Source organism: Tupaia chinensis, unplaced genomic scaffold (genome assembly GCF_000334495.1).
Source record: "Tupaia chinensis unplaced genomic scaffold, TupChi_1.0 Scaffold000320_2, whole genome shotgun sequence".
Classification (NCBI taxonomy): domain Eukaryota; kingdom Metazoa; phylum Chordata; class Mammalia; order Scandentia; family Tupaiidae; genus Tupaia; species Tupaia belangeri.
In genome coordinates, this window is record NW_006159814.1 from 1,127,316 (window position 1) to 1,140,861 (window position 13,546).

Genomic DNA, 13,546 nt, shown 5'->3' on the forward strand with positions numbered 1-13,546 from the left:
CAGACAGAGAGAGAGACAGAAAGCGAGAAATCACCCCCCAGAGGGATGGCCATGCCGCAATCCCTTCTCCTCCAGTCTCCTCTCAGGATCTTGGGCATGCACGCACACGCTCGGCATGAGTTTTAAGCCACCGGGTCCGGACGCGAACCATGGTCGACTACGTGGGAGTCCAGCGACATAGCCATTACAGTAACTGCTGGTCCCACAAGCCCTTTTTTAGAAAACAATTTTACATATTAGCCTGTAAAGTGTCTAAGCTTTCTTCAGAAAGCTTAAAACATGTATATTAATGCTAACAAGTTGTCAGATCCAGAAAAAGCTACAAGCACTTAGGGGCATGCTTTAACTCCTTCAAACCACCAAGTAGCTCAAGAGTGACTGCAGTAGGGAAATGGGTCTCGCTAGGCACACAGCTTTCCTGCAGCACACTTGGGACAAGAATGATGGCACCTCTCTCATAGCAAGAACCCAACCAACAGCGGTGAAGGCCCATGCACAAAGGCAAAGAACCAGCTGACAATAAATCTAATCTGAGATTGAGTCTCTGTCTCTTAACCCAAGAATATCTGGAAGGCATGTGTTGCCAACAGTGAACCACAATGGTGAGGGATATTCCTGTCACTAACACCCTATGCCAGATAGGTCTCCATTAAGGGGGGTAACCAGGCTGCCACCTGAACCATCCTGCCCCAAGAAACCCTGGAGACATACAAACTATTAGGAGCCAGAGACCGACAAACCACTAGGAGGCCTACACCAGCAGGTGAGGTCAGGGCACATCATCTGCTCCAAGATGTCTTTCCTTACTAATTGTGAGGAGGAAGCCCTGCTTGTAAAATGGGCAAGCAGGAGCATGCTAGCATTCGTTTACGTTGGTTATCAAAATGCTCCCAATTAAGAATGTCTTCATTGTTGGGCTCCAGTACACACAGAGAAAACAAGTTTGTCACCCAAGTGGGAGTTAAAGTTCTTCATTTAGAATGAATGTAGTCTGGACCCAGTTTATGGTTGACTTGATATTGACTCGAAATATGTTCAAATAGTTACTTTTCACCTGTCTTCCCAGGCTCATTTTCCATCTTTGGATTCTTGTACCCTGCATTTCAGCCACACTGAATTCCTAAAACTGTTCTTCAGTGCCATAATTTTTTTTTTTTTTTAGATTCCTAAAACTGTTCTTCAGTACCATAATTTTTTTTTTTTTTTTAGATATTTTTGCTATAGGGTGTGTGAGCTCACTGCAGAGAGACAGACAGAGACTAAAAGCAAGAAATCACCCCCTGGGGAGGATGACCACACCACAATTCCCTCTCCATTCTCCTCTCAAGATTCTGAGCATGCACACACATGCACCAAGCGTGAGTCAAGCTGCTGGGTCTGGGGCTTGAGCCACTGTCAGCCATGTGAGTCCAGCGCTTTTATCACTGTGCCACCTACTGGCCCAGTACCATGGATTCTTATGCCCTTCTCTCCTGGATTCCTCTATTCCAACTTTTACCCTGCAAGAAAATCCTACCTACCTAGTTCATATTTCCTCTCCACTGTGAGGCTATTTCCAACACTGCAATCAGAAATCACTGCTCCTACCATTGACTGCTACAGTGTCTGGTTTATCACCCATTTAAAGCACTTCCAGGGCCAGCCCCATGGCCTAATGGTTAATGGAGCTGGATTCCACATGGCCAACTGCATAGTTCAAATCCCAGACCCAGCAGCTTGAAAAGCACACTGTGCACATGTATGTGCATGCCCAAATCTCAACAGGATAGAGAGTTGGAGAAAGGATTCCAGCATGACCACACCCAACTGGGGTGTTATCTCCCTATCAGTCTTTCTCCAGCAAGTTCTTATACCCTCAGGCAAAGAAAAAAAAAAAAGGCAAGCGCTTCCAAATCTGACCAGCAGTAACATTTATGTCTATATCACCCCACCCACACCACCACCACATTACAAACGACTCTCCTCCACAGCAAAGCTTCTTAAATAGAACAAGCCCAGTAAACCAAAGGCTCTTATTGCCTCTCCATGTACCTACATAGGCATATTTGCAGTTTTAATATCAACTAAAGTAGATTTTAACTTCTTAAATTATTTATAGGAATTATTTTTATGCAGGCAAAATATGTTCGTGATTCCTCATCTCAGACACTGCCTTATTGCTCAGGACCAGCAGTTAGTGTAATTGCTATGTTGTTGGACTCCCATGTAGTCGACCGCGGTTCAAGTCCCAGACCTGGTGGTTTAAACTCACGTCGGGCGCATGTGCATTTGAGCGCCCAAGATCCCAAGGAGAATGGAGAAGGGATTGTGGTGTGGCCATCCTCCCTGGGGGGTAATTTCTCGCTTTCTGTCTCTATCTTTCTGGTGAACGCATGCACCCTATAGGAAAAACCTCTCAAAAAAAAAAAAAAAAGACACTACCTTATTGCTAATTTTATTATCCCCAAATTAATCTCTCCTATTCCAAAGAAAATTGAGAAAAATAGTTTTCATCTATACAATTTGGAGATTGAGCTATATAACATTTATATAAAGCATCTTCCAGTTTTGCAACTCTTGAATTAAAAGTAACAGGAGAGAGGGGGCCGTCAGGTGGTGTGGTGGTTAAGGGCACTGTATTCCCACATGAGTCCCAGACCAAACAGCTTGTTCTCGCTCTCGCTCTCGCTCTCGCTCTCTCTCTCTCTCTCTCTCTCTCACTGAATTAAAATAATAGTAATAAAGTTAAATGAAAAAATTATTTTAAAAAAAGTAATAGGAGAGAGATGAGACCACTTATGGACCACTTATTTAATCTATTTGGAAACTGCTGAAATACAAGATGCTACCATGTTTCCTTCCTAAATAACAATGACAAAAGTATAAAATAAAACTTAGTCAATAAATGAAATTCAAGGAAAAAGATTTTGATAATCTTACAATCTATAGCAAACAAATGCCAAAGAAAATTTGATTTTTTTTTTTAAGTTTTTTGCTATAAGCCACCAATGCTTGCCACAGAGAGAAAGAGAGAGGAAAAGTGAAAAATCATCCCCTCAAGGGGATGGCCATGCTTCAGTTCCTTCTCCTTCATTCCCCTCTTGGGATTTTGGGCACACTCACACATGTGCCTGGTGTGATTTCCAAGCCACCAGGTACGGAACTCGAACCACAGACAACCATGTGGGAGTTCAGTGCCTTAACTACCACACCACCTGCTGGCCCCAAAAATCTAATGTGTATTTAGGTCAAATAAATATATATTTTTCAAGAAATCTACACATAAGACATTTTTTTAGCCAGAACAAAAGACCATTTTTGTTACAGAAATTAACCAACTATCTATCAAAAATTAAATTTACCACATTTCTTTTTTTATTTGCTAGAATTATTTATTTTCTTTTTTTTTAAATTGCTCTAGGGCACATGAGCTCACCAGGTAGAAAGAGAGCGAGAGAGACAGACAGACAGACAGACAGACAGAAAGTGAAAAAGCAAGCTATCAGGCTGGGAACTCGAACTGTGGCTGGCCATGTGGAAATCCAGTACCTTAGTCACCATACCACCTGCTGGCCCCAAATTTAACACATTTCTTATTTATTTATTTATTTAGTGAGAGAAATTTTTGCTATAGGGCATTTTGTACTCGCCAGAGAAACAGAGAGAGACAGAATGTGAGAAATCAACCCCCAGGATGGCCACACCACCATCCCTTCTCCTTCAGTCTTCTCTCAGGATCTGGGGCACTCATGCACACACGCCCAACATGAGTTTTAAGCCACTGGGTCTGGGAATTGAACCACAGTCCACTATGTGGGAGTCCAGTGCCGTAACCATTATGCTACCTGCTGGTTCCAACACATTTCTCAATAAATACAAAGAATGCCAAAGGAACAAGATAGAGAATATTTTAACACTAGACTGCCTGGCACTGAGTCTTCCTGATCTCAGACATCATACAAACTGCCCTCCCTCCACCCCCAACACACACACACCATGTGCACAGCCTACAGCAAAGGGAAACTGAGTCATGAGGTAACCAGGTCATTGACCTGATGACTCATAAAGAAGGCATGTCTCCTTTTCCCCCAGAGGTCTCATTCCAGCGCACATTAGCAACAAGGTCAGAGAGCTACAAGACACACCTAAGTCAAAGGATGAAGCTTCAGAGCAGCACAAAAAATTTTTTGTGTGACACTTATGAGGAGACTTCAAAAAGCTAATGGAAAATAGAATTAAAGTACAAATTTATTTTGATGCCAAAAATAAATCTATGCATAGTTTTTACATAATATGCATTTTCTATGAACTTTTTGAAGACCCCCTTGAAATCTGTGTGAAGAATCTTGCTCGCACCTCAATCCCTGCTGGGAAGGGGGGCACCATCCATTCCTGCGGGAGAGGGGAGTCCCAGTGCTCACACTCATACTGGCCAGACAGCCAGGACATGCTCCCTCTAGAATTATTCTCCTGCAGTCCCTTTTACCCAACCAGTAGAGCCCAGGAAATTGGCACCACCGTTAAATAGCCCTCATACGGGGCAAATCAGGAACACTACTTCTGTGTGCCTTCAGACTTAAAGAATCCTGGTGATCTACAATCAACTGCTCCAATAGGGAATTAAAATCAGTAAGTCTGCTTCAGATACATCCACCATCATCTGTGGCTGGGGATAGACCACAGTGTAAAGACCACCAGGCTGTTTGTCTTTCTTACTCATGGAAGAAAAAATTTCTGTAATTTTTGCTAGAAAGCATATGCCTTCGCCAGAGACACAGAGGGAGAAAAGCACCCCCCCCCCGGGCCTTGTGACTTGGTCACACCACAATCCATTCTCCTCCATTTTGCTATCCTGTAGGAATTTCAGGACACACAGCATACATGTGCCCTGAGTGTTTTCAAGCTACCAGGGACTGAGACTCAAACTGCAGTCAGACATGTGGGATCTAGCTCCCTACTAGGCCACAGGACCAGCTCCCAAAAAACTTTTAAAACTTAAGATAATAATAATAATAACAATAATAAAAATAAAAACAGCAAACTTGACAAGGACCTCTGGACTGGTTTTAGACTTCCCTGCAGTAAAACTCACAATCATTTTTTTTAAGAATTATTTTTATTTAACTTTATTTATTATTAATGTCATTATTTTTTTCAGTTTGATCAGAGAGAGACAGAGAGAGAGAGGAAGTGAGAAAGCAAGCCACCAGGTCTGAGATTTGAACCGTGGTCAGCCATGTGGGAGTCCAGCACCTTTAACCACCACGCCACTTGCCAGCCCCAAAACTCACAATCATTAAAGAAGGCAGTGAAGTCGCCACTCACAAGTCTAAATGCAGACACGTGTGGCCCCCATTCCTTGTCCCCTGCTAGGAGTGTGCCTGAGATTGCCCTTTGTTTTGTAGCTCAGTCGCCCCATAAAACTACGGTGACCCTGTGCTAATTACTGCCATGTCAGTCACAGGGAACTCTGGAGATCAGTGGGGTGGAACCACTCCCCTAGGAGGCTGAAACCCAGAGCAACCCACAATGAGTATAACACATGCACTTTCTAAACACCACACACAGGCTTGCTTTGTGGATGCTGCACTTTCCTTGCCTCAGCGCTGCACGAAATTCTATGGGCAGCCTGTCACAAAGCCAGCTGCCCTCCAATAGCATACCCGATGACCCAAATGGGAAAATGACACGTCTTTGTCAACACAGCCACCTTTTAAAAATGCTTCTGCCAGCTGCCCACAGATGACACCTCCAGCAAGCTCTTCACAGCTACTTGGCTGCCAGCCGGCTTTGCCACATGCATGGAGGCTCAGCCCACCCAGAGAAGGCACTGGAAAGTGCTCAAGGGCCACAGGTGCACACAGTACTCCTTGGCAACAGTGGGGGAACCTCTTAAGCCTACCACAGGTATCCTTAGAGGGGACAGCCCCACAGATGGGCCTCTACAAGCAGGCCTAGCTCCCCACCACAGCCACATCTGGCAGGAGCTTAGGGAGTCCTACGTGATAGGGCTGCCACTGGGAAAAACACCACCAGACCAGGTGCCTGCAGTGCGCCCTCAGAGCAAGGCCAGGTGTAGGTCACTGGTGGGGAGGGGAGAAGGGCTGGAAGGCAGACAATTCCACCCCGCCCTGGGAAATACTGCTGGGAAGCATTCTCTGAGAGCCGGCTCCTGCCTGTGGCTCACAGTTGCTACCGTGGCTTCCAGGTTCCCGGGAAGGGTATTCGACCTCAGGAAAGATGGGTGCTCTCAGAAGACCTTGTGTGAAACATCTTTCAAGCTCCCCGCCCTTAAATTCCTTGGTAGTTTGCATTCTGGTGTCTAGTAAGAAAGTGATCTTTCCTCTGGAGGGCACTGGCCCATGAGCCCCCTCCACTTGTTTATTCTCAAGTGAAAGATACCAGGGCACCAAGAAGCCTGGGATCAGCCATGTACCTCCCAAGGGCCCTTTTCCAGCAAGACCAGGGCCCTTCTTAGTGACTCTTTACTCTTCTTTCCCTGGAGAGCAACTGGCTGTACCAATAGTCAATTCTTCAGAGTTAGTTTTGAAATTTTACATCACAAAACAACCACTAGAGCAAAACTAACTCCACCCACAATGGCTCCAAGTCTCCCAAGACCATTGTTGGGTAAATATCTCCATTTCTGCACCACTTATCATTCAAATTAAGATTTTGCCACACTTCTGTTGGGATCTTATCACTAACAAAAGTGACTTGGAGCTGGCTGCAAGCCTTGTTTCAGTTAAGAGAGGCAGACGTTGAGGCCAAAACCCTGTCTGTGTCGTCAATGCTTTGGAAAAGCAAAACATTGTCATGTCTCACTTAGCTACATATATAAATGCTTCAGAGGACTCAGGGCATAAAAGAATATCTTAAAATTAAATTTTATCTTTTTAATTCTCCACAAGTAGCATGTTCTATTACCACTTCAGATGCTTAAACTTACATCTCACCCTCCTTGAAAAAATACCATTCATCAGATGCTACTTTTATAAAGATAGAAACAATCTTTAACATTGAAAGGCTTATCCCCTTGTGAAACTGAACACAGAGGTCTTGTTAAAAAGTTAAAAAGAATTTGGGTTGGGGACAAAGAAATATCAAATACAATTTTAAACACAGAATACTTTGATTGGAAAACTCAATTTTTGTTTGTTAAAGCCATAAAAGTAGAAAGAAACTGCTCCTAAACACCTCTAGGGCAGTAGTTTCAATTTCACCTGGGGCATTTGTTGGAAACACAAACTTTCAAGCTCCACCCCAGAGACTGACTCAGAAAATCCAGGGTGGAGTTCAGGAATCTGTAGCATTTTTTAAGCACCCCAAATAATTCTAGGTAAAACTAAATGTAGATAACAATTACTAAGTAAATGGGGATTTAAATGCTGGTGTTTAGCCCTAAACTGTTCAACAGAATCCTAAGAACCACCAAAGCAGCTTCGTAAAATCTCACTTGCCTGGGGCCCCTGCCCTGGGTCTCACTGAGGTCTGGGGTGGGGGCCAATGATCTTAAAGAGCATTTCAGGTAAATTTTGGAAACATTAGAAGGAAAAATGCTCTTTGCTTGAGGAAAACTGAGTTTCAATCAACGCTTTACAGAAACAAATTCTGTGATCTTCATAAAGTCTCTAGGCATCTCCCATCCTGCGGTAGCTCAAATGGCTCCCAGGTTAGCGGCGTGGCTGAAATAAGCTCGGGTACAATGAAGGTGCATTTGAAGACAGCCACGTCTCCCAGCAAACACAGTTGAGCAAAGGAAACTCAATGATACAGCAGAATATAACATATTATGATAAGCAGTGCTTTGTGTAGATGAGTAAAAAAAAAAAAAGAAAAGAAAAAGAAAAGAAAAGCTGGAGTGGACGTGGTAAGCCAAAGCAATTGAAAAATCGCAGGCACTGGACTGTGAAACCACAGACCTGATAGTCTTTCTGACCTGCATTAAAATACATGTATATGCCCACTCTGATAAAAACCTGGAAAATAAAACAATTTAAAGCTCTTCAAACCAAAACTTTTTGCTTTTATTTGGGTAGATTTAACAATAAAATATGATATAGATCTTAATTAAGAGGTTTGTAAAGTACTTAAGTTTGTCATTTTGTTGACATTTAAATGTAATTTCCTTTAAAAACCATTCTTAGGTATCAACTAACTGAACTGTTGGTTTAGATTATTGTATTACCAGATAAGATAAAATTCGAGATAATTTACTGGAGAGCAACCCACTAACTTAGAAGTTTCTACTGTTTTACACTTACCCCTGAGGCTGTCGGTTGTGTTGTAGGGGAAGTATTTTTGCTGCAATCATCTGAGTTAGAAGAGGTGGACGTTGGAGTCATAGGAACAGAATTATTGCTATTACCTGCAACAGTCAATTCAACCTTATAAATACACATACACAGTACTTCTAGGGTTGGCAAATACTTCACAATCAAATGGCATTTTATTATATTTACCGGAGCAGGTTTTTGACTTATTTATGTTCTTAGGTTTTCGTTTCCTGGTTTGGATTCCCTCTTTTTTCATGGCAAGTGGTCGAGGCACCTAAAAAAGTTTCACACAGGCCATAAGTTTAATAACTACTATATGGAAGAAAAAACAAACTAAAGACCCAACATTGGTACTGAAAGCCCTCATTTAAAAGAACTTGGCATAAATTTCAATCCAATTTTTATAAGTCCTTAATAGACTGCATTATACAAAGACGATACTATCCCCATCAAATGCAGAAATTCCTTCAGAAAAAAGTGGGGTGATTTGTCAAAGGGAATTTAATTCCTTCAACTTAATGTTTATTTCTTGAAACAAATTATAGAGTAAATATTTATTGATAAATATTTTTATTGTAAGGAGAGCATATAACCTTTTTCCTACAGACACACGTATTATATTCGGAGCAATCATTTAAAATGAAACAGAACCTTTGAAACTATCAAATGCATCACTCTTTTGTACAAATGTCTTTGATTACCTTCAAAGGTTTTAAAAGTTAAGATACAAACTAGTTATTGGTCATAGCTTTTCTAGTTGGTTTCTTTAATGGCACAGTTCAAAAAATGGTTACTAACATGTTATCAATTCTAAAATGCATTTTCCCACATTTTCACCTTTCCAAAATTGGAGTGTGCCTTACTATGGATGTTTGTTATTGGAGTTTAATTGTAGGCAATTTTTGTTTCTTACTGGCTCATATGATAAAAATTCCAATTATAACTAGTAACATCTTAGATTCAATAAAGTACATATACACATGCGAATTTTTCACTGTCATACCCTTTCATTTGATTTTTTTTTTGAGAGGTTTTTTTTGCTATAGGGCGCATGCGCTCACCAGACAGACAGAGAGAGACATAGAGACAGAAAGTGAGAAATCTTGGCCCGGGGGGGATGGCCACGCTGCAATCCCTTCTCCTCCATTCTCCTCTCGGGACGTTGGGCACGCACGCACACGTGCCCGGCGTGAGTTTTAAGCCACCAGTTCCAGGACACGAACCATGGTTGACTACGTGGGAGTCCAGCGACATTGCCATTACACTAACTGCTGGTTCCCTCATTTGATTTTTTTAAAACTAAAACCATGCACAAGGCAGATACTACATGCATATACACATGAAATGATTAAGCAGCGCACCCCATGGAGTTTCATGTAGAGTCCACAAGCATTGCACACGGGTTCTCCCTCAGCATTTCTGCGCCATAAAGTGGTAGTTGTGGTATGACAGTTGGCACAAGACAATCCGAGCCGCCGTGACGAGGGCTAGAAAACAGCACAAGAAAAACAGAAATGATTTTTATGTATATGCTACATTCATACATTGATGTAGCATGCCCCTGCCCTCAACAAGCAAGTGCCTGGTTTATTATAAACTGAAGTGACACTTGAGAAAAAGATTTTATGTGCAATCGGGTTGGCCTTCTTGGACCAAGAATGCTGAGATTTGCACCGTGTGCTCAATCCCATACATTTATTTGGTTTGCTCCTCCAGAACATTATGGAAGATTATACAAAGAATAGGGAAGCCGTCATGTGTGGGCCCATAACTCCATGCAAAGCTTTCACGTGCATCGTAAGATAGAGTTTCACTGATGGTTTTTTACTTCAAGAATTTAGTTTCCCAGTTACTGATGCTATTGTACTTTTGAAAGGGGGATTAGATGATTTTCTAAATTGCCCAGAGTCTTCTTCCAAAACATGGCAGAAGTAGCAATATAACTGGATATTAATCTTGGAGTTCCTCCCCACCTCCACCTGTGAACAGCACTTGGCTAAGACTATAGTCACAGGTCTGAAAAATAAGAGTCATGAAAAGCAATCAGAAACCACCTGCCAATGTGCAAAATGGCTTTGGGCAGTCTCCACCTGAAAGCTGGAGTTAATCAGGTCTATTTCTCAGACACGCAGAGAAATAAACCAGAAAGTGGAAGCACTTTTAGGCATTGATAAAAATGGATCTTAGAAAAGGTATGAAATGTTTGTAAGGAAACAAATATTATTTTGATACACTCCATAATTATCATCATGATTGTCTGCTGCCTGAATTTCTGTTTTAGCTGTTTTATAAAGGATAGAAGCAAAATTTACAGCATTGTTTTAATGCGGGCATTGTGTATACAGTGATACTACTGTATTTAATTTGCTCTGTAGTATTATAGTCACTTTTTATTCATTCAGAGGGTTAATAGGTATTACCAGGAATGGCCACCTGTTTGGCAAATTTGTTCTCATTTTCATGTTCCCTCTATGGCCTTAATATTCTTAGAGGAAATTTATTTCCTCTATATTGCTATGTATGACTTATAATGAGAATTAAAGCTAGTATAATTTCTTCCCCAGAATGGCAAAATGTAAAATTTGTTTTAAAATGACCAAATTTAAATTGATTTCTACACTTGTTTTAAATTACTATAAAAATTCTGCCATTACTTCAGGAAAAAGCAAAAACTATGGGGAAAATTCAGGAGAAATTTGAAACTTTCGAATTGGGGATGTCAGCTTTACTAGTTAGCAAATAAATAAATAAAAATGTAAAGAAAGAAGAACACACATAAAAATTGAACACGTATTGAATATTCAGATTAGAGTACAGAACTTCCAGATCCTTAGTTGGCAAATTAAAAAGAGTAAATTGGATTTTGCATTTACAGTTTGCATCCTGCTAATACAGGACACTTTAACGTTGCCCTTCACAGACAAGATATAAAAGCAGAGAGACACTGATAAGCCTTTTAGCACTACAACATTTCTAAGAAGTTAGTGCTAAGAATCAATTTGACTTTTAGTGGAAATGAGTATGCATGGCTGACAGCAGATTTGGGGAACTGCTTTGCTAAATGGTCGAACCGTATTAATAAAACCTTACACACCAGGCTTCTTTCCTTCCTTTTTTTTTCTCTCATTGCGCTTATATGATAATAATTTTATAGGAGAGCACTCCTTTCTCTCCATAAATGTGAAGTCAGTACATAAGGGACAGAAAGGTTCATTTTATAAACAGGCCATTTATGACAGTTTCCAGTGGAATTTGGAGCCAATGTGAGGCAAAGTTGTTATCAGAATTTGCCATTATAACAAAGAACTTTATGACTGTCAACTGCAGATCATAAGTGAAGCCAATCCTCATAAAGTATGTGAAATGAAGGTGAATGGGTTATAAAAGTTCCTTGTAACAAGTGATCTCGGTTATATTCCTCACTGACAAGGAATTCAAGTTACACCATAAATCTCTTATTTTGCAATATATTGCAAGTTCAAATTCAAAGTGATTGGTTCTGTACTGCTGGCTAAACAAACTTGGGTGCAACATTTTACTTCTGAGAACTTAGACCCATCAAAACCATAAATAAGAAACCCACAAGGAGAACTAATTGATAGTGACACACCTTTCAATTGGTCTCATTTATAACCCATTTACAAAGCATATTGGCTGACCTTGGTTACTGCCAAGACACCTGCTACACAGAAAAAAACTAATTGATCTAGAAATTTTTTAAAAAGAAAGAAACATTGTTCTTTCTGGTAAGAGGTTTTTTTCTGGTAAATGCATAAAATAAATGGCACTATCTAAATATGAACATTACTACGTCAAATTTGTAAAGCAACTACAATATGAATGGCTACAATTCCACCAGATTTTTGCCCAATCTCATGAAAAATGTTACACATCAGAGCTGCACAGAACTCAGCTCAATGTGTCATTCCAAAAAATAATAATAGTCACATTGTTCATGCATTGTCTAATACACGAAAACAAGGAACTTCCTTGGAATATTTTCCAGTGACTGCTTTTTCTTTTTAAATATGATGCATGTGAGAAAAATGAAAGGGAGTCACACACTGAAGGGCGCCCTTTTAAAAAATGTTAAGCTGTGGGAGGTTGTAACAGAGTTAAAGGAACATACGCTCACTAAATTAACCGCGGCCACTTTATTTTAAATGCATTAAAAACAAAACAACCATAAAACTAATTGCTTCTCTTTAAGGTGTCAGACTTACATTGTGATGCAATTTCAGGCTAATCTATTTAACACAAACAACACGGGTAGCATTTGTTCCTGCTAATTAGAGTATAACAATTAAATAAATTACTTTGATACTTAAGCTGTCTGGCATCTAACTGTAAAATATTTTACTTTAAAAGGTATTAGACTATGCGTACTTGGCTAAACAAATGTTAGCCTTATGGTGGGGGTCTGTGAAAGCTTTCATTTATTTTCTCTAATCGTTATGGGGTAAATACCCTCTCCTGCTAATAAACATACATAAAAATGACAATAAGATTAATCTGTGAAGAAAATTAGAATTCCCACACTTTAAAACATGGTAAAATGTGTTCAAATTGGTGGAAAATTCTCCACTTGAGAACAGAGAATACCCGGTTTCTCAAGTTCTATGTAGTTCTCTGAACAGCCAGATTTCAAAATAACAAAAATTAGGAGTAAATAGTTTTCAACAGCATCAAGGGCAATCTAAAAGACATGGGATTTGGGGCAAAATTTGTGCTTTTGGAAGATGAGCGGTAGAGAGACCCAGAGGTAGAAACAAAAGGGACCCAGGTGAGGCTGTCAGGAGGAGACAGCGAGCAGGGGGTTTCGGCCATACCCTATTTAAGGGGGAAGTTACAAGTGAGCAGGATGTTTCAAGAACAAAATACAAACCAGGCTAAAGAACACAGGTGAAAAGAAATCTTTGTACCTGGCCTCTTCGGTCTACTCAGCTTTTCTTCTGAGTTACCGCCATTACTAATTTTCTTGTGTACCCCTCCAGAATTACCTCGTGCATTGGCAGATTACATCTAGAGATGTGTAAAAATGGAGTCTTGTACTATTTTTAAAATGGTTGCACTCTGCACCTTCCCTTTTATCTTTCAGCATGATGTCCCCCAAGCATAGCTACAGGGAAAGGCAGTCGCTTCCCAGAAGCGGTTTCGGGGTCACCTCCACAGGGCGCCAACCGGCAAGCGCTGGAAACGTCCCGGGACTGAATAGCTCAGCGGGTCCCTCAGGCTGGCTGGGACCGCGGCCGCCGCACCTGTCCCTGCAGGGACGGCAGGGCCGGACGCCG

General features: G+C 40.9%; 1 protein-coding gene across 1 annotated transcript in view; it reads right to left on the reverse strand.

The window, feature by feature from the left end:
• The window catches only part of GATA6 (GATA binding protein 6), a gene marked incomplete in the record, with an annotated part of 34,756 nt that overhangs the window by 15,921 nt on the left and 5,289 nt on the right, over positions 1–13,546 (reverse strand). Inside the window, 3 exon segments of the mRNA XM_014588983.2 lie at positions 8,244–8,347; positions 8,442–8,529; positions 9,617–9,742. Of these exon segments, the coding sequence (XP_014444469.1) occupies positions 8,244–8,347; positions 8,442–8,529; positions 9,617–9,742 (318 nt within the window).